Source organism: Leptodactylus fuscus, chromosome 1, assembly GCF_031893055.1.
Source record: "Leptodactylus fuscus isolate aLepFus1 chromosome 1, aLepFus1.hap2, whole genome shotgun sequence".
Lineage (NCBI taxonomy): Eukaryota > Metazoa > Chordata > Amphibia > Anura > Leptodactylidae > Leptodactylus > Leptodactylus fuscus.
In genome coordinates, this window is record NC_134265.1 from 129,032,525 (window position 1) to 129,053,930 (window position 21,406).

At 41.1% G+C, this 21,406-nt stretch overlaps 1 protein-coding gene across 1 annotated transcript; it reads right to left on the reverse strand.

Moving 5' to 3' along the window:
- Positions 1-7,244: 7,244 nt before the first annotated feature.
- On the reverse strand, positions 7,245-8,177 carry LOC142203345 (olfactory receptor 6B1-like). Its single transcript, XM_075274025.1, has one exon. The coding sequence runs from the start codon at positions 8,175-8,177 to the stop codon at positions 7,245-7,247; it is 933 nt and encodes a 310-aa protein (XP_075130126.1).
- Between the last annotated feature and the right edge of the window lie 13,229 nt (positions 8,178-21,406).

A 21,406-nucleotide genomic window follows, 5' to 3' on the forward strand; every position in this document is an offset into this window, starting at 1 on the left:
CGGTCACTGTTAGTATTATATCTACCTGTATATTTTGTGTGTTTTGGACCTTACAATGTGTTTAGTCATATATTGTTTGCACTAATATTCTTATAAAAGCCTATTCAAGCATATAGATATGCAAACAAATTATAAACTTTCAGCCAGTAAACTGTATGTCCCTCTGAGATGGTCAAAAAAGTGGGGTGGAGTGTGCTCCATGCCTTGATGTATGCCACATTACATTGCTATTCTTCCCATAAAGTATTGTCATATGTGCTGAAGTGTGTGTGCCTTCATACAAGCTACGTACAATAGAAAATGAGACTTACTGTAGTGTGGCCAAGAAGTATACATAGATAAAATGAAGAATAATGAGAGAGAACAATACATGCAAATGTCCTTGCTGACATATCCAAGAAGTAAAACACATCTTTATAGACATGAATTACACTGCTATTTATTCCACTTTACTCTGTTCCATTGATAGCACCAAGTGACTGCCTATTGGCAGAAAGTTAAGTTGTTGTAAATCTTGATTCCTATGGGACATAATTCAGACAGCTAACAAACAACATTGGAAAAGTTTAAAATGAAAAATAAAATGTGCAATAAAGTTGGTGCTCATTTATGAATGGCTACACTTGTCTTAAGACATATACATGTATATAAATATGTATCCATTCAGGGAGATTGTATGAAAAGCAAAAGTGTTGTACCCTTTGCCATTGATACATGACCCCTATTGACTGTCTACAATTGTATGAATTTTAGCACCCATCTGGCCGATCAGTTAAAATCAATATATTTACTAAACAACACATGTAATGAGGACCATTGCAGTGTGAACAAAGGTGTATGCTTGTAATCTTACACATTAGCAGTAAATATTCTTAACATAGGTTCCAAAAATATTGTACCCCAATTTTTAATATTTAGCCCCCATTAGGAAAATAAAACTGTAAGGTTGGAGACAGTTTTGGACAGGTAGTCTGCTCAAATGGGCAACTTCATGGTACCCCAAACATCAGTAGGTCTCCTACCATGTCAGCCCTGCATTATAAGTGAAGTGTTTGAGGCTAGAAAGGGTTAAAATATCTAAAAGAAGGTAGACAACCATAAACTTTTGCAAAAATATATAATGAAGTTCCCATGCTGTGTTCAGGGATGTGTTCCTCAGATACCGAGTGGGTATGCATATGCATATGGGATTCTAACCCATATTTGTACATTTTCCTGTTTAATACTTACCCCCTGATAAAGTTGGTTGGGAGCAAAACATACCTCGACGTGTTTATGCTCTGGGTCTGTTTTTTAAACATGTCTTCAGGTATTAACCTTGATTTTATTGTTTGAGCATTTCTCTGTTTTTTTTTATACAATTTACAGGGGGTTCAAGATTTCATTGCCTTATGCTTTGGACCTTATACATGTATTTGTAGACAGGTATTTATTGATAGCAAAATAGCTATGTCCCGTCATGTATTTCTACTCAGGGGCCACTTTTTACGGCCTTTTTCAACTCTGTGGTTGCTTCAGCCATCTTTTTCAGTGTGGCCTGCTGGGGGAGCAGTATATCAACCAGGGACAGAAATAGACTTGGCAGGCTATTAGAAGGGCCAGCTCTGTCCTGGGGAGCCCCTTGGACCCAGTACAGGTGGTGGGTGACAGACGGATACTGTCTGTGGTGACCTCCATGCGGGAGAACAAATCCTACCCCATGAATGAGACCTTGATGGCACTTAGCAGCACTGTAAGTGACCATCTGCTTCACCCCAAGTGTGAGAAGGAGCGCTATCGCAGGTCCTTCCTTCCAACTGCAATCAGTCTGTATAATCTACATCTGACCAAGCAAGGATCACTCCACACAGAAAACTAAATGACTCTGAAGTCTTCCTTTCTTTCTTTTTCTTCCTTAGCTGCTATTGATTCCTAGTATTTTTTTTCTTTTCTCATTATATGTGTGTCTACTTCTGTAACATATTTACTGTTTATTATCCTGTATCTGTTATACTATGCTGCTGTAACACACTGAAATTTCCCCACTGTGGGACTATTCAAGGATTATCTTATCTTACCCGGTCATTTCACAGATAACTAGCATGTAATATCATGAGAGGTATATGGATGTTTATATGCAAATGTAGTCATCTTTTGTTATGTGTGAGCTAGGCTCTGTGCATTTACTATATATAAATTCATGTATCTTGTTGCTCGTATACTTCATTGATATGAATTTTGTGTGAATTCAATGTGATGCATTTATCGTCAGATATATTTATTGAACAGACAGAGGACTGTTAAAGTATTGATCCTGTAGCGTGTTCTGTGTTTTTTGGGCTGATCAAGGCTGGACAGGTTTATTTCTATGTACTTTTTGTGATTTTTTTTTTTTTTTTGTATTACAAGTATTTATTTGTTTATAAACTACATTATCTATTTTTGTAAATGTTAATGGTTGGTTACCTTCTTTTGTATATATAAAGTATATAAAGTAGTTGTTTAGATACCTATGCATAGACCTGTGGGGTTGGAGGTTTAATAGATAGGTAAAGGACCTGACATCACATGACCATCATTGCACAGGTCTTACATCCACGGAGATGTTGGACAGCAATCTGGAGATTGGGATCTGCAGAGAAATTATAGACAGGACTTTAGAGTTTTACCAACACTACACTTTTCTTGAGCTTTGTCCAGGAAGATGGGAAAGAGAAATTATTGCTGTCAGTGCAACAGTATAGTTTGCAGGATGATACTCTGTAGACCATCTGTGTAGAACTGGTGGTCACAGTATGGGGGTATTATTAATTATATTGGTGCCTGCACATTGGTAGGGTACGTTTGTCCGTGACTGTAAAACTGATTCATGTTCTTGCCCATTTCATTAGATGTTTATAAGTTCCACTTACATGTTTTTAACTCCTTTTCTTGAGGTGTGATTTAGATATTGTATATTGTATTCAAGGTGGTGTGACACATTTAGCAAAATTAGCTACAACATTTTTTCTATAACATTGAGGAACAGTAGGGTTCATGTGCAAGCTGCTTTTAAGTCCCAGCCCAGGTCTGGTTGGAGAACACATCCTGGGAATCATGGACCATTCCTTGTTCCTTAGGATCCATAGCTACAGTCCCTCCAGCTAGTTGGTAGTCTTGGGTTATCAGACTGCTATTTTCAATGCAAACTACAATTTCTCAATTAGTACTGAAGTAGTAGAGTAGGAAACATGGAGACTTAAAGTATCAATAAGGTTGCAGAAATTCTCCTTCAATGGGAAGAGTTTTTTATTTATCAATTGCCACCCACCTTAAGGCCAGATGGAAAGACCTGGATGGGATTCTGGCTTATCCCAGCTAGAGATTGCAGAAAAAAAAACAACAGCAGAAAAGCTGCGTTCTCAAAAACACTTGCGTTTTTCAAACTGCAGCATGTCAATTATACCTGTCAAAACATGGGCGTTCTCTGATACAAGTTGACATGTTGATAGGCAGACTTAGCCTTTGTGATATACCGGTCAGGCCACAACTAGTGTGCTCCTGAAACTAAACGAAGCCTGTAAGAAAGACACACAAATTCAGTTTTTCTCCAATTCCCCCCATTCTGAATTTTTTTTCCAGCTTCCCAGTACAGTACATTGTACAGAATAATAAATGGTAACATTATGAAGAACTTTTTCTCTCAAACATTAAACCCTCATATGGCTCTGTGAATAGAACAGTAAAAAAGTTATGGGGTTTGGAAGTCGGGAAGTCAAAAACAGAAATAATAAAATGCCTTCAACAGCTAGGGGTTAAAAAATAGTACTTAACTTTTTTTAAAAGTAGTAAACCACAACAAATACTATCTAAATTTGGTATCTCTGTAATAGTACTGATCCACTGAATAAAGATGGATGGCATAAAAATGAAACCCAGAAAAAAATAGAATTGCACTTTCTTTCCATTATACTACACTTTTTTTTTAGCTTGCAAATATATTATATTAATAAACAACTTGCCCCATAAAAAAAACTAGGTATTTTGAAAAAAAAATGAAAAATACTGCAAGACTACCTTTGACTACCGCAGTTTGGCCACAGCAGAAATGCCATGGAAAAAACGTGGTGCTTCATAGTCCTGCAAAGCGGATGAGAATCTAATTAATCCCTTCCAAACATTTCGGGAAAAATACATGCAGTGGACACATTATGATTTCCAAAATTGTCACAGTTTTGGAAAATGCAGTATCTGAAATATTCCTACAGAAATGGTGGCAGTTTCCCTATAGGTATAATGGAAGCAGAAAGTCCACAGAGGAAACCTCTGTTGACATTCTGTGAAAAGCGGTGCCAAAAATACCGCAATGCATTGCCGCTGTGGTTTTTCACGTGCTTTTTTTTCCTGTGGCCTAATACATGGGGCCCTAGGCCTCGTTCACATCTCTGTCGGTATTCCGTTCTGAGGAGTCCGCATGGAGACCCCCCTGAACGGACTACCAAACGCATTGGAAAGCAGTGTACAGTGAGAGCACACGGACTCCATAGAATATAATGGGGCCCGTGTGCTTTCCGTACGGTCTCCACACAAGTCATGCGGACAGGAAAGTAGATCATGAACTACTTTGCTGTCCTCATGTTCCTTGCAGAAATTGTGCAGAAAGCACAATTATAGTCTATGGGGTCCATGTGCTTTCACTGCACACCGCTTGCAATGTGTTCAGTAGTCCATTCGGGGGTCCCCATGCGGACTCCCTGAACGGATTAGCCTAAACCTGTTTCTAACACCTGGCTGCCAATGACTATAGTGATTAATAGGTAACTGTAGAATTAACATTTGTTTGTCTTCAACCTTTTAACCCATATTTATTATCTGGAAGGCATTTAACCAATTGTCTCATCCTCTTTTACAGCTCTGACCAATTGTTGTGCAACTTACTTGTCTGGCTACAAATTTCTCTGCCTTCAAAATTACTTCACCTTGACTGCTGTTGTGTTCTTTTACCTCCTGCAACCATTTGCTGTATTGAATGTTACACAAACCAAAAGAAACCCACACAAAAATATATAAAAAAGGGATGTATTTATTAATATGCCTCTAAAAACATACAAAAATAAAATTATATGAAAAAAGGGGAGAAGGAAGGACGTGGGAAGTCCTATAAGGTACCAGTAAGCACCAAAAAGGTGTGGTGAATAGGGTATTGTATAAATATGACCAAAAACGGTGAACATATTCAATGATATCATATATAATAATCCAGAATGCATCAGTATCAATAAATAATATGCCAAATCGCTAGGCACTAAAGATGCACATAGGGACACTAGATATCATATGGTCACAATTCACAAGGAAGAGGCAACCCACACTAATGCACATGAAAAGCACATACACAGTAAATGACCTACCCTGGTCTCCACACCACTGCCCAAGGGCCCTATGATATTTAGTGTCTGTATGTGTATCTTTACTGCCTAGCGATTTGGTATATTATTTATTGATACTGATGCATTCTGGATTATTATTAGAGATGAGCGAACGCCGTTTGATCGAAAAGGTATTCGATCAAATATCAGGCCGTTCAAGGTATTAGATTCCAATCGAATACCATGCGGAAAACGCAGTAAAAATTCGTATTGCCTCCCACCTTCCCTGGCGCACCAATAACTGTGTAGGGGAGGTGGGACAGGAACTACAACAACGGAGGCATTGAAAAAAATTGGAAAAAACCCATTGGCTGCCGAAAACATGTGATCTTCGTCACATTTGCAGTGAGAGATAGGGAGAGAAAGAGATCTGCTGAGGGCTAGATAGGTATTAGCTTCTAGTAGGGAGGGAAAAACGGAAGAAAAACAACAGCTCTTTTCAGAGCTATATACTACAGGGAGAGGAGTTGAGCTTTCCACAGGGTGTCCACCCAAAACAGGGATACAGAGCAAATAGGTCCGGCTATATACGCTCAACCCAGCTTTCCAGGCAATGTCCCCCCAAAACAGGGATACAGAACAAATAGGTCCGGCTATATAAGCTCAACCCAGCTTTGCAGGCGGTGTCCCCCCATATACCTAACAGGTATACAGAGCATTTAGTCCGGCTATATACGCTCAACCCAGCTTTGCAGGCAGTGTCCCCCCCACAACAGGGATACAGAGCAAATAGGTCCGGCTATATACGCTCAACCCAGCTTTGCAGGCGGTGTCCCCCCCATATACCTAACAGGGATACAGAGAAAATAGGTCTGGGTATATACGCTCAACCCAGCTTTGCAGGCAGTGTCCCCCCAAAACAGGGATACAGAGCAAATAGGTCCGGCTATATATGCTCAACCCAGCTTTGTAGGCGGTGTCCCCCCCATATACCTAACAGGGATACAGAGAAAATAGGTCCGGCTATATACGCTCAACCCAGCTTTGCAGGTGGTGTCCCCCCCCATATACCTAACAGGGATACAGAGCAGTCAGTCTGGCTATATACGCTCAACCCAGCTTTGCAGGCAGTGTCCCCCCCAAAACAGGGATACAGAGCAAATAGGTCCGGCTATATATGCTCAACCCAGCTTTGCAGGCGGTGTCCCCCCCCATATACCTAACAGGGATACAGAGCATTCAGTCTGGCTATATATGTTCAACCCAGCTTTGCAGGTGGTGTCCCCCCATATACCTAACAGGGATACAGAGCAAATAGGTCCGGCTCTATACGCTCAATTTGCAGTGACATATACTTAAAAAAAACACTTTTGCTTCTTGGGAGGAGTGAAAGTGTCCCCCGCTCTGAAATTACTCATAACCACTGAGCCCATTCAGCACCTTCAGCACAATGCCGGAAGAGACCGGGAGGAGCAAACGAACCAGGACACTTGGGATGACACTGGAGCAATGGGGACAGGTGAGTATGCATTTTTTTATTTTTTTTCACTGTCCCAAGGAAATTAAATTCTTAAATCTTTGCCTGGACAACCCCTTTAAATTCACCCAGTATAACTAATGGTAGTGCCTACATGTTACAAATCCATTAACCATACAGAGCACACAACACACAACACAACTACCTGTTATGCGGTTCTCCAGTTACATGTAAGGCTAGCAAAGCCTCTAATGCTCCATTTCTCTTTTAAGAGAGTCAAGCTTCATTGTAAAAAAGGAATTGTCATGATGAGATCTTTGCATAAGACTTGCTAACATCCTGCGTTCGTGTGTAAATTATATTCAGCAATTTATTAATTATGATTTGACAAAATTTGATTCCTAAACATCACTTGGGTCTGTGGGTGTTGTCAGAAATATTCAATTTCTAAAGAAAAGTTTGTTGACGGCCTCCTTCACCTCCTTGTTTCTTAGGCAGTAGATGATCGGGTTGAGAAATGGTGTCACCACCGTGTACACAACTGACACCAGTTTGTTGGAATTAATAGACTGAGCCTTGCTTGGCCTAGCATACATGAAAAGGGTGGTGGAATAGAGAATAACAACAACAACCAGATGAGAAGCACAAGTAGAAAAAGCTTTTATACGCCCTCTGGTATGTGGGATTCGAACAATTGTGGCCAAAATGCACAGATAAGAAAAGCAAGTCAGCAGGAGGGGCACTAAGAGGATGATCAGGGCAAGAATAAAGTCTACAACTTCAGTTTGCTTCATGTCTGTGCAAGCGAGATTCAACAATGGAGACACATCACAATAAAAATGGTTGACTAAGTTTGAATGGCAAAACGTAAGCTGAGAAATGAAGTAGATCTTAATTATAGATATGACAAAACCAGTGATCCAGGTGCAGCAGGCCAGGACAAAGCAAAACTGCCAGTTCATTATAGTGACATAATGTAAAGGGTTGCAAATAGCTACATAGCGATCAAATGCCATAACTGTTAAGAGCACACATTCAGTACAACCCAAGAAGAGAAAGAAAAAGAGTTGTGTCATGCAGGCAGTGAAGGTAATCTGATTATTTTCAGTAAGAAATATGGATAGTAACTTGGGTACTGTGACCGTTACATACCATGCCTCCAAGAATGACAAGTTTCCAAGAAAGAAATACATCGGTTTGTGTAAATTTCGGCTGCTCCAGACAATGATGATGACTAGAAGATTTTCAACTGTGGTCAAGATGTACATGAAGAGAAAAATGAAGAAGAAGAGAATCTGAATAGGATGAGAAGAGGGGAATCCAATAATAATAAAAGTACTAATGATTTTTGTCAGATTTCCACTTCCTTCCATAGTCGTATTCTACTCCTGAAAGAATGTTCAAGCACCTTTGTTTACTTACTGCAAGATTTATTATATTAGCAACATAATGTAGGTTATATGTATAACTCAATACATAGTAACTTATTAATGAGGTCGGATGACGACACAGGTCCATCAAGTCCAACCCTATAGTGATAATGCAGAGAAGGCAAAAACCCGATGCCAATTGCCCATGTTAGGGTAAAAAAATCCTTCCTGATTCTGGCAATTAGTATAAAATTATTATTATTATTATTATTATTATTATTGTTTATTTCTATAGCACCATTAATTCCATGGTGCTTTACATTTCGGGGTTTACATACAATACACAAATTTACAGGTAGATATAATACTAACAGTGACCGACTGGCACAGTGGGGTAGAGGGCCCTGCCTGCGAGGGCTTACAATCTATGAGGGAAGGGGGTAGAGACAGAAGGAGAGGGGGAGACTGTACAGATGGTGGTGCGGTGATAGTGTTATTGGAGGTTGTAGGCCTTCCTGAATAGGTGAGTCTTCAGGGCCTTCTTGAAGCCTGTGATTGTGGGGGTCAGTCTTGTGTGTCTTGGTAAGGAGTTCCAGAGTATGGGGGATGCACGGGAGAAATCTTGGAGGCAGTTGTGTGAGGAGCGGATGAGAGCAGAGCGGAGTAGGAGGTCGTTGGAGGATCTGAGGTTACGTGTGGGCAGGTAGCGGGAGATTAGTTCAGAGATATATGGAGGGGACAGGTTGTGGATGGCTTTGTATGTTAACGTTAGTAGCTTGAACTCAATTCGCTGGGCTATGGGTAGCCAGTGGAGGGACTGGCAGAGGGGAGCAGACAATGAGGATCGGGGGGTGAGGTGGATTAACCCTGGAACAACTTGTCTTTACCAAAATCTAAAACCCATAACCTGTAATATTTCTCCATTCAAGAAATGCATCAGGCCCTTTTTGAGCTTGCACAATGGATCCACCATCACCAAATCCTATGGCAGTGAGTGTCCTAGCCCCAGTGCCCTCTTACAGAAAATAATCTCTTATGGCAAATTGTTTTTTTGTTTTTTTTTGCAGGAACATTGTCATTATGGCATGGAAATCTCCAGACATACCCCTTCTTGAACACTGGCTTCAACTTATTAATAAATATGTTCCACTTTATCATTTGTTATACCTGAGTTGGAAATGTCAAGTTTGATAAAATAGGGTAGAGATTGATAGAGACGTCTGAGACCGCTACTCGATTAGATGTACCTCTGGGTTCTCTCCTCTACACGTAGGTGAGGCCCCCTTGTCACTGTCACCGGCCTGGAAGTAAGAAGATCATTACATAGATCTTTGTGCTGTTCCTTTATGTATTTGTACATTTTATTGGCTCTCCCCATAGACATCTTTTTTTTTTCTAAACTGAATAACCCCGAGTTTGTTAAACTGTCTCTGTACTCCAATCCACCCATTCCCCTAATTCGCTTGGTCTCCCTTCTCTGCACTGTCTCTAGTTCAGTTATGATCTGCTTGTACAGTAGGGCCCAAAATTGCCCACAATATTTTATATGAGGCTGTAACACTGATTTGTATAGAAACATTACTATCCTTTGTATAGGGGGTGACGTGTTGTAAATAGAATAACTCTTTAAGTACATGCAATATTTGATACTTTTGTGTCAAAAAGACAAAAGTGTTTGTAGGTATGATACCTTTATTGGCTAACCAGAAAAAGTACATTCGCAAACTTTCAAAGAACAGAGGCTCCTTCTTCAGGATTTCCAAATGAATGACTGGTAAGATGCTGCACAAAGGCTATAAGCTCATAAGGTGATATGTTAGTGAGGTTATGGGCGTAAGGATTTGGGGGTAGTTTGGGATCCATCAGATTAGCTCCAGATGACTCAAAAGTACAAAAATATTGCATGATTTTTTTTTTCTGGCTAATATGGCACTACACTATTTTTCTCTATTCCCTTCTAAGTACCTAACCATACATTTCATTTTTTCAACCAAAATGCATAACCTTCTATACAATACACTTGAAGGGGTTGGCCACTTTCAGACCAATATTGAGAGACAAATCTTACAGTTTGTATAATAAAAAAAAGTGTACAATTTTCCAATATATTTTCTGTATCAATTCTTCACATTTTCTAGATCTCTGCTTGCTGTCATTCATTCTGCTTACTTCTAGTGGATAAAATTCTGACCATGGTCATGTGACATTTGGTCATGTGATGACACAAGTTCACAGCTCGTTAGTCACAGCACAGTAATCAGACATCTGCCTGGTAATGAGCTGTGCACCTTTGTGTGAATCGCATGACCATTGACCATATATCACACGATCATGGACTGATTTTTATCCCCTGGAAATAAGAAGAATGAATGAATAAATGAATGAATGAATGAATGAATGAAAGCAGAGATCTAGAAAACCGTGAGCCATTGATACAGAAAAATATAGAATTTTCCAATATAACTTTCTATTATACCAACAATAACAGAAGTCTCTCAATATTGGTCTGAAAGTGGTTAACTCCTTTAATAAAGTATCCGCAATGTTTGATTTTCTTAAAATCTAGAATATTGTTGCAATAGCACTTTACATGGTTTACCTCCTGCCACAGTCACATCTTGTTGTAGTGAGTGAGGGGCTTCTGACATTCCATGGATTCCACAAGGAAAATCTGTTGCAAAATACAAAGCCGTCATTAATAAATAGTAGTAAATGTGCTACATCATTCAGATTTACAACATACCTATACATTGAAACAGACCACATGCTAAAATATTCTAAATGCTAACTACATGTTTCAATGGTTTGTAAAAGATAGGAAATAGGGGAAAACAGTACCAATAAGAAATTCTAAAGGGAAAAATAGACAATCCACCCTTATTGAAGATGTTATATTCCTGCTAGTTGCTTTTCCTCCTATTGTAAACATGGAGAAAACACAAGACCTAGTGCAATACAGCCTTCACCTTTATAAAAGAAATAATGAGCTTTATTATACTTACATTATAGTAAATTTGATAAGCACTACTTCTCCCAGCAAGCAAGTATACCTTCTTTAAATGCTGTCTGTTCACTACTTCTCCATACTGTAATGCATATACTTTTCTTGTACTGATATTTACATATATCTCATATACTGTGCATGCATTTTCTTAAATGGGGTGCTCCCCTTTATATGAAATTGTTATTTCACTATTATTACACTATTTTTCTCTATATGTGTTTTTTTGGGGGGAAGATACATGCGTCTTAAAGGGGTATTCCCACGTCGCATACTCACCAGTCTTCACTGCTGTAAAATCTTCTTTCTTCCTGGTTTCTTGCATCATTTGGTGGGCGGGTTTCACATGCAACCTGCTTTTTAGCTCCACCCCTAAATTAGTGTGTAGCTCCGCCCACCCACATTGGACTATGAAGTACAGGCAGCAGCAACTCCATTTTGTGTTACATACAGAGACTGCCTGTCTCTGCCATAATGAACACAATTGAATTAGCTAGCCTGATAACTGGGAGAACAGAAGAAATGAAAGCAGCTCCTCTCCTCTATCTCCTAACAGGAAGCTATGTCACGTGGTGTAGACACAGGAATAGCTAGAAACACAGGCTCGCTCCCTGCACTTAGCCCCTCCTCCCTCCCCCTGAGAGCAGCAGATACATCACTTGACTCATGAGCAGATAAGTCAGGGCTGTGTGAACAATTTGAATAAATTAAGATAGTGGACAAACAAAGCAGTTTTGCTGAAGCAGTGTATTTAGGAAAAGTCTTACATCCACATTAACAAGCAGTATAGATAGGATCCTTGTGATGGGACAACCCCTTTAACTTCATTCTCAGTGGCATCAGAAGCTGCACAATTCTTGAAGAGGTACAGGACTAATAATAATTATAGCGCTCATTCTTGTTCCAGAACTAAAATCTATGGTTTAGTAATAGCAAATAGTAATACTCACCTTATCTAGGCATCCGGAGCATCCCTCGTGACTGCTGGGGCACGTAACCTCAGCCAAAGACAAAGAGCATGCTGGACTGTCAAAAGCCCACGAGAGGTGAGTATAAGTATTTGTTATTTCTAAAAACCTCCCCTGGGCAGATTACCATTACATTAACAATGTGTATAACAGTAAGGAACCAGGCTTACCCTGACTGCTATCATGGTGGTTCAGGGACTCCTCCATAAGCCCTATTTATATGTATTCTAAGGAAAAGAGGATTATTTAAATTGTAATATTTTTTTTATATTTTTAAAAACTTTATTTATTTATTTTTTACTATTTAATTAGCCCCACCTAGGAGATTTGAGCCTGCAGTCGTTTGATTGCAAGTCTTATAGACTGTAATACATCTATCATAGAGCAGCCTCAATAGTAATATTCCTATGACAGGCCTGGGAACCTTTCATGAAGTTCTTGGCTGTCATAGGAATAGGCCTGCAATGAGAGGGCATTTTTTTACTTTGTGGGGCCACATCACACTGCAGTGCCCATGATCAAAGTGAATTCTGATCAAAGGAATTAGTTCCGGATCATCGCTGTACATTACATTGGAGGCCCAGTAGCTATGGCGGCCGCTCTGCATTCAGAGCAGATGCGATCTTTAAAGACTCGACATCCAGTGTAATAGTAGAGCAGATGTCAGGAAGGGGTTAAAATGATATCCAGTTGTGTAAAGTCACTTTCAAGAATTTGAATAGCTATATTTAGCTTTGATACCCCATCTACTGTTCATGTTCTTAGTCATGACAGATATCACCATCGTCATTGTATTTCAATCTACTGTGCTATTTTTCATGTATTACTAGCAATATGAGGAAAGCAATAGACTAGGACTCAGCTGTACTTAAATACCATCACATTTTAAAGAGGTTTTAGAATCTCTTCTCTTTCACCAGTTTGCCTTCTGTCTCTTCTTCTCACTTACTGTATTTATTCCACAAGCTGGTGGGCGCATTTTGACTGTTTGATGCACAGGACACTATGAAGTGCCTCAGTAGATACAGACATTGCCTTTACCATGAGAGATTATTTATTATGATGAATAGAAATCTATAATAATACAGAACAAATAATAAGCACAGTAAATACAAATTACTTTACACAGGTTTGGAGAGAAAAACCTGTGTACATGCTGCCAGGATGGCAGTAAACTCAATGTTATGTTTGTGTTTACATTCAGAGATAAATCCTTTATCAGGAAAATGCAATTAGCTAACCTATGAGCAGGAGATAACACCTCTGAGAGCAAGTACGATCTGAGAAAGTCCCCCTCCTTTATAGAAATCAATGAGGAATGACTTGCAATTCTCCATACTGCCTATGTAGGCACACACTCTCCCTGATGTGTACGATTATCCAGAGATCAATGAGTCAAAGCATCCAATCTATGATGCTAAATAAAGACAGATACCAGGCCGGCGACCTTGACAACATTGTGTAATCAATGGGGAGGAAAAGTCTAACATAGCAGGTAATCAATGCAACATTTCTGAATCTAGAGAGATGGAAATACCTTACAAATTTTATGTGTAATCGCCAGACCTGCTGATTTCAGTGGATGGAGGACTCCCAACTCTTGCCAAATTGCCAATGTCATAGTCAGGTATCTACATACCATCTGTTCAAATCTTTTGGATAATAATATACTAAAAAAAAAAGGTAATATAGCAATGTGTGCAGTAACACCATCAAATAACTAAAGAAAATACACACATAAATAATAAAATACGTAAACTTTATTAATAATCAAGTTAAAAAAGTATATTATATAATGACCAAATGGCATAGAAGACAACATGAAATAGGGGGGACATATAGGTGAAAAACCAGAAATTACCTAACCACAGTTGGTATAGGTTACCATAACGCTAGGGAAATATGTTGAAATAGAAGGTCATGTAATCAATACAACGCGCGTTTCGTCCAACAAATGGTCCCTTGAATTGTCGTCCAAAAATTGTCCCTTGACAAAGTCCATTTTTTTGGATGAAACGCGTTTCTCTTTGCAGGCGGTATGGTATACACATGAGGGGTAGTGGGTGACATTGATTGTTATACCTTGGACATATCATTTTTATTATCATTGGGTTGAAGGATATCACTATGTACCTATTATAGGATTGTGAGGTTTTCCTTCTGATTCTCATATTGATTACATGACCTTCTATTTCAACATATTTCCCTAGCGTTATTGTATCCTACACCAACTGTGGTTAGGTAATTTCTGGTTTTTGACCTATTTGTCCCCTATTTCATGTTGTCTTCTATGTCATTTGGTCATTATATGTTATACTTTTTTAACTTGGTTATTAATAAAGTTTATATATTTTATTATTTATGTGTGTATTTTCTTCAGTCTTTTGGATAGATATAATATATAACAAATATTTTTTGAATTACATATATTGTATAACATATTAGAGCAATAATAAAGAATATATTGCTCTATAAACCTATTGATTAGTTTTGCAATTGAATTTCATTGACATCCATCAAAAGTAACTATATATTTATATTCTTGAAAAACTGCTATTAATATATTAAAGAAGACCTTTTATGTCCTTTTACATTAGCAGTGTTATATACCACTAAAAAGCCGGTATACACCCTGGTGCCATTAGTTTCGGCACTGATATTTCTGCACTGCCAGAGAAGCCGACCTTACAGCTGAACATCCTTGCTGGGCAGTGGAATGACCCCTGACTCTTTCATAGCATTGTACTGTCAGTGGTGGTGTTTCCCATAGCCCAGCAATGACAGCACCAGTATCTCTGGCATGGGGGCGCATACTATAAACTTTTTAGAAGTATAACACCACTAAAGTCAGAGGAGATGAAATAACTTCATATTAAGTTCAAATTCCAACTGTATTTATAATTCAGCATATAGAAAAAATCCAGCATTCTCCGATTCCAATAAAAACTTTAGTCTTTAATTATTCCATAGTTAAAAATAATAATCAGCCTCCATGTACAAGAAAAATAACTGCATCGGCAGACTCAGCGTATCATGAATAGATGCTACGCGTTTCGGAATGTATCCTTCTTCCGAAACGCGTAGCATCTATTCATGATACGCTGAGTCTGCCGATGCAGTTATTTTTCTTGTACATGGAGGCTGATTATTATTTTTAACTATGGAATAATTAAAGACTAAAGTTTTTATTGGAATCGGAGAATGCTGGATTTTTTCTATATGCTGGATTGTTTAAACCGAACTGAAGTCCATCGGTATCCGTGCAACCCGTTTAATGAGAAAACATGTACATGACAAGAGGGTGAGCTGAATTGTTTTATATATATCTGTATTTATAATTAGTGATTCTCAGGTTCTGTTCTAACTAGCATTTCAATCTTGGCATCATATGAAAGCTTAGAACCATTTTTCTAGGTGATATAAAACCAGAGATACAGCCATTTGAAGTGAATATCTCCCTTTGCTAAATGCTTCAGCTCTGTATATGCATAATACAACTGTGTACAGTCTCTCCTTAGTAACAGCTCATTTAGATGGTTCCTAAGGAGAATGTTACAGCCTGTTTTATAACAAAAAGGAAGTTGGATATCTTAACAAAGTATAATACACAAATGGTCACCAAACAATCACAACACAATAGCAATAAATAAATAAATAAATAAATGGGAGCTACACATTAAATAAACAATTAAACATTAAGGTATAGTAAGATGAATGATTGTAAAGTAACATAATACAAAAGCATTAACTATTAAAGTTAGATCTTGTTTAGTAAATACCAATAATTAATCACTACACAATAAAGTTTGACTCCATTGCAAGAATGTATTCAATTATTTATACCAAACTTCTTTATTGTTACCGTAAGACTGCCATGTGAAGAGAACTTACATGATATACTCGCCCATATAACTAAAGTCCAATATTACAGAACTTTTTTAGGACTTGAGCAGCATTATGTATGGAGCTAAGCATTTACTTAAGAACTGGACAGTTGAGTTATATAAAAATAGCAGAAATGCACGCACAACACATATTTGTCAACCACAGATATAGAAATGAACCATAAGAAATAAAGACATAATTTAGAGAAAGCAGAAACTTAATAGTGAAAATCTGTATGAAATATAAATCTGTAAAAAGGATCAAAACCTTCTCAATATGTATGGTGTAAGTTCATACCGAATTAACCTTGTAAAATCATAGATATACCTGCAGGCATTTGGGAACTTCCTTGGATTGCATAAGTAATTGATGACCATTTTATTTCTTACCAGAATCATATGGATGTCTTTAAAGTCAAGATATACAATGTCTTGACCAGTTTCTGTGATCAGGATCCGCTGTGATATCAGACATGTATATCTGATGAGGATGTAGGATGTGCAGGCATATTTCAAGGCTATCGCTCTCCCTTCTTCTCATACAATTGTGTCTTCTTTACCCAGTTGGTTGACTCCCAGTAGGCTTAATCACAATAACAGCTTTAATAAAAACTTTTCCTTTTACCCCTCAGTAGCTAGTTTGTAACTGAAAGTTAACTTTTATCATTCATAGTTTTATACTTAAACGGGTTTTATTAAAGATTTTTCAAAATAATACAGAACAAACAACAAACATGAAGTCGAGCAATAATGAAAAAACATCACAGTCCGCGGACAGGGAGGCCAAAAAAGACGCCCCTCCGCATAAATCAAATATAGCCCAACGAGAAAGGGAAAAAGGGAAAAGGAATAGACAAGAAACAAACAAACAAACACAAGACGAAGACTAAAAGAACCACAACGGGAGCAAAAGAAGAAAAGAAGAAAAGGAGAAGAAAACAGACGGCCATGTCACACTCAAGCAAAGGCAGAAGAGAAGGCAGACGACTCCTGGAACATAACCCAGGGACGCCAACGAAGTTCAAACTTGGAATAGTCAGGGGAATCTTCCGCCACCAAGGTCTCCATCCGCTGAATAAGAAGGAACTCCTGAAGGAACTCAATCAAGGAGGGAGGGGTAGGGCTGCGCCAGTGTCTGGGGATGACGGTCCTGGCGGCCACGAGAAAGTGCCCCAGGAGGTCCTTCTTAATCTCCGACAGCTTACCAGGGATAACCGACAGAAGTGCCAGCTGGGGAGAGACAGTCACCGAGCGCCCACTGACCCTGGAATACAAAGAAAACACCGCGTCCCAAAAGGGGCGCAGAACGTCACATTCCCACCATATGTGCAACATAGTACCACTAGCGGAGCCACAGCGCCAACACAAGTCCGGAACAGCGGGAAAAATCCTATGGAGAAGCACTGGACACCTATACCACCGGGACAGAATCTTATAATTCCTCTCCTGAGCACTACAAGGGAGGGCCAACTTGTGAGAGAGCAAAAAGGACCGGTCCCAATCCGCAGATGACAAACCCACAGGAAGGTCGGCCTTCCAAGCGGCGACGTAGGGAGGGAATTCCGCAGTGACATCCGAGAGGAGAACATCATACAGAAGCGAAAGGGCACGAGAGGGGGAGGTCTGACGCCCGACATAGGATTCAAGGGCTAATGGAGGAGAAGAGAGGCGAGGAGTGAGCGAAAACTGCTTCAGAAAGGACTGGAGTTGGGCGTACTCCAACCACGAGAGGCGCAGGTCAGGGTGAGAACTACACAGCAGGGCGAACGGAAGGAGCGGAGAATCACCCGCCACCTCCTGAAGACAAGTAGAATCTGCTCGGTCCCAGCAGAGGAACCGGTCAACCAAGCAACCAGGAGGGAACATAGGGTTGTCGAAGAGGGGAGTCAAAGGGCCCGGGACACGGGCCAAGCGGCCAGAAGAACAGACCAGATCCCATACTTTCAGAAAATGCGAAGGGAGAACGTAGAGGCCAGGGGATTTAGGACGAAAGTGCGGAGGGATCCATGGCCAAGAGGAAAGCGAAGACGAAATCAGATCAAATTCGATGGAAACCCACTGCTTATCATGGCGACGGAATTGCCAATCGAACAGACGAAGCAAAACCGAGGCACGATAGTAAAGGCGCACATCTGGGAGACCAACGCCACCCCTATATTTACGCCGGACAAGAGTACTAAACCCCAGTCTGCTCCGAGAGGAACCCCACACAAACTTCCCAAACAACGACTGTACCCTGGCTAAAAAGGCGCGGGGAAGAGGGATGGGCAAGGCCTGGAATAGGTACAAGAACCGAGGGAGGACATCCATCTTAAGGGCATGAATGCGACTAAACCAAGAGGGGAGACAAGCTCCATAGGAAGGTAGATCAGAGGTAATAGTATCCAAAAGCGGGAGATAATTAAGTTGGAACAGGGAAGCAGGATCAGGAGAAATACGGATCCCCAAGTATTTGAAGGAAGAGGGTTGCCACCGAAACGGAAAAGACCGAGACAGGAACTCAGCCTCAGAAGGGGGAAGTGAGACATTAAGAGCCTTGCTCTTAGATAAATTGACCTTAAAATTGCTAAGGGCACCAAAGCGGGATAATTCACGTAAGACAGCCGGAAACGAAACCCGTGGTTCAGAGACATACAGCAGAAGATCATCCGCATATAGCGCCGCCTTGACCATACGGGAACCCAACTGTATACCGTGGACATCGGGGCAACGACGCAACGCCACCGCCAGATGCTCCATCACCAAGGCAAAGAGCAAAGGCGAGAGGGGGCAACCTTGGCGGGTACCATTGCGGACCGGAAAAAAATCCGAGATCACTCCGTTCACCCGGACACGCGCCGACGCATTCCCGTAAAGAGCTAAAATCTTGCCCAGGAAACCGGAGCCAACCCCGATCTGTGCAAGGGTCTCCCGAAGAAAACCCCAATGAATGCGATCAAACGCCTTCTCGGCATCGATTGAGAGCAAACAAAGAGGAACCTTAGAGGAGCGGGCTATAGAGATGGCCAGAACAGTTTTGCAAATGTTATCACGCGCTTCCCGACCCGGGATAAAGCCGACCTAATCACTATGAACCAAAGCAGGCATGAAGGAAGAGAGGCGATTCGCCAACAATTTCGCATATAATTTCACATCAATATTGATTAAGGAAATAGGCCGGTAACTCCCCGGGCATACAGGGTCCTTACCAGGCTTAGGAAGCACAGTGATCAGGGCAGACAAGGATTGCGCAGAGAACGGAGACGAATCCCCCACACTATTAAACACCCGCGCCAGATCCGGGGAAAGGAGGGAACTGAAACATTTATAAAAGCGAGCAGAGAACCTGTCCGGTCCCGGCGCTTTACCCGCGGGTGTAGACTGGATTACCGCGGCGACTTCTTCTAACGTAAATGGCGACTCAAGGGCTTCCGCGTCAGAGCTAGAAAGAGAGGGAAGAGCAGTGTCGGCTACATACTGTCGGATCTTGTCTCTAAGCACCGACGGGTCCAAATCCGTGTAATGACCGTGAATATCATACAAGTTTGAGTAAAACGAGCGGAACTCCGCGGCAATATCAATGGGGTTATGAACAAGACCACTCGACCCAGTACGCAAGCGCGGAACATACGCAGGGGAATCTCGCGGATGAAGACGACGAGCCAGCGAGCGACCACATTTATCAGCAAACTCATAGTAGTGTTTCTTAACGCGGTCCCTAAAGCGCAGATATTTCCCGTCCAAGAGGGCGCGAAGTTCCTCCCTCGCATTAAGAAGCTCCGTAAAGGTTGAACGGGAGCCAGACAGTTTGTGAGACAGCTCCAGGCCATGAATACGGTCTAAAAGGGTGGTAACCCCAGCGGCTCGCTCTCTCTTAAGACAAGCGCCGTGTTGGATAAGAACCCCCCTCACCACGCACTTCATAGCCTCCCATTGCATAGGGAGAGAAGTGGGATCAAGAGCATGGTCTAGCCAAAAATTCCGAATGGTCTCCCCGACAGCCTCCTTACAGGGGATGTCTTTCAAGAGGCCCTCATTCAAGCGCCAGTTAAAGGGGCGCCGTGACAGGCCAGGAATGTCCAGGGACAAATGGACCGGAGCATGGTCCGACCAAAGAACCGAATCAATACGAACTACCGGGGACCATGAAAGGGCATGATGGCTAGTCAGGAAAAAGTCAATGCGACTATGCGAGTTATGAGCCGGGGAGAAATAAGTATAATCTCGACCCTGAGGATTTAGAATGCGCCAAACATCGACCAATTGGGAGTTATGAAGAGCCGACAACAAGCGGCGCAATTGCGAGGGAGCGTGGGAGGGGCGCGGGGGGGAGGAGTCAACCTGAGGGTCCAGGACAAAATTAAAATCACCACCCAAAACCACGACCCCCTCACTAAAGTCTGCCAATCTGCGGATAAGGGACCTACAATACGCCAACTGACCCTGATTTGGAAGGTAGCAACCCGCCACGGTGAGAATCGTACCACCGGTGCGCAATTTCAGGAAGAGGAACCTACCCTCGGGGTCGATACAGGTGTCCAGAACCTCATGCTGCAGCGAACGGTGGATAGCAATCGAGACACCCTTGGACTTAGCAACTGGGTTGACACTGTGGAACCACTTAGGTAAGTAACGGCTGCGGATATCCGGGACGTGGTCCTTCTTAAAATGGGTTTCCTGCAAAACAAGGACATGTGAGCGCTGTTTATGCAACTGATACAAAATCTGATTACGCTTTTGGGGGACATTGAGACCCCTAGCATTGAGGGTACAAAAGTTAACAGAGGACATGGCCAAGGAAAAAAAAAGAAGAGGAACAAAAAGAACGAGACCACAAAGGGACAAACGAAGAACAAGCAAGGGAAACAAATGAGAAAAGAAAAAGGAGAAGGAAAATAAACGAGAAATAGACAAACAAGACCAACTAAGTGGGGTGGAGGGAAGAACTCCACACAAAAAAAAGGGTGGGGAAACGGCAAAGAAAAGAGTTGCCAAAGACCACGCAAACAGAAAGCGTGGAGACCCCGGTGGGAAACGGGCTTTTCCAAATAAAGAAGCCGGCACCCCATCCCGGGCCCCCAGGCGAAAACACCAATACCATGAACAATCTAACACGAAATAAAATGCTGACCAACAAAATAACACATCAGGGGTCCGCACAACGCCGCCCAGGGCATCTTAGCAAAAAGGAAAGAAAAATGCAGGCGGACCAAACAAAAACAACCAAACCTTAGAGAGGGTAGGAACCAGAAGCGAATTAGAACCTCAGAGGTCCGCATGACGCTCCCCAAGGCGTCTCTGCAAAAACAAAAACAGAGAAAATGGAGAGAGCAGACCGTACAAAAGAACTGTTCCGTGGAGAGGGTGGGAACCCTGCAAAAGAAAAATCACAAACAAGAC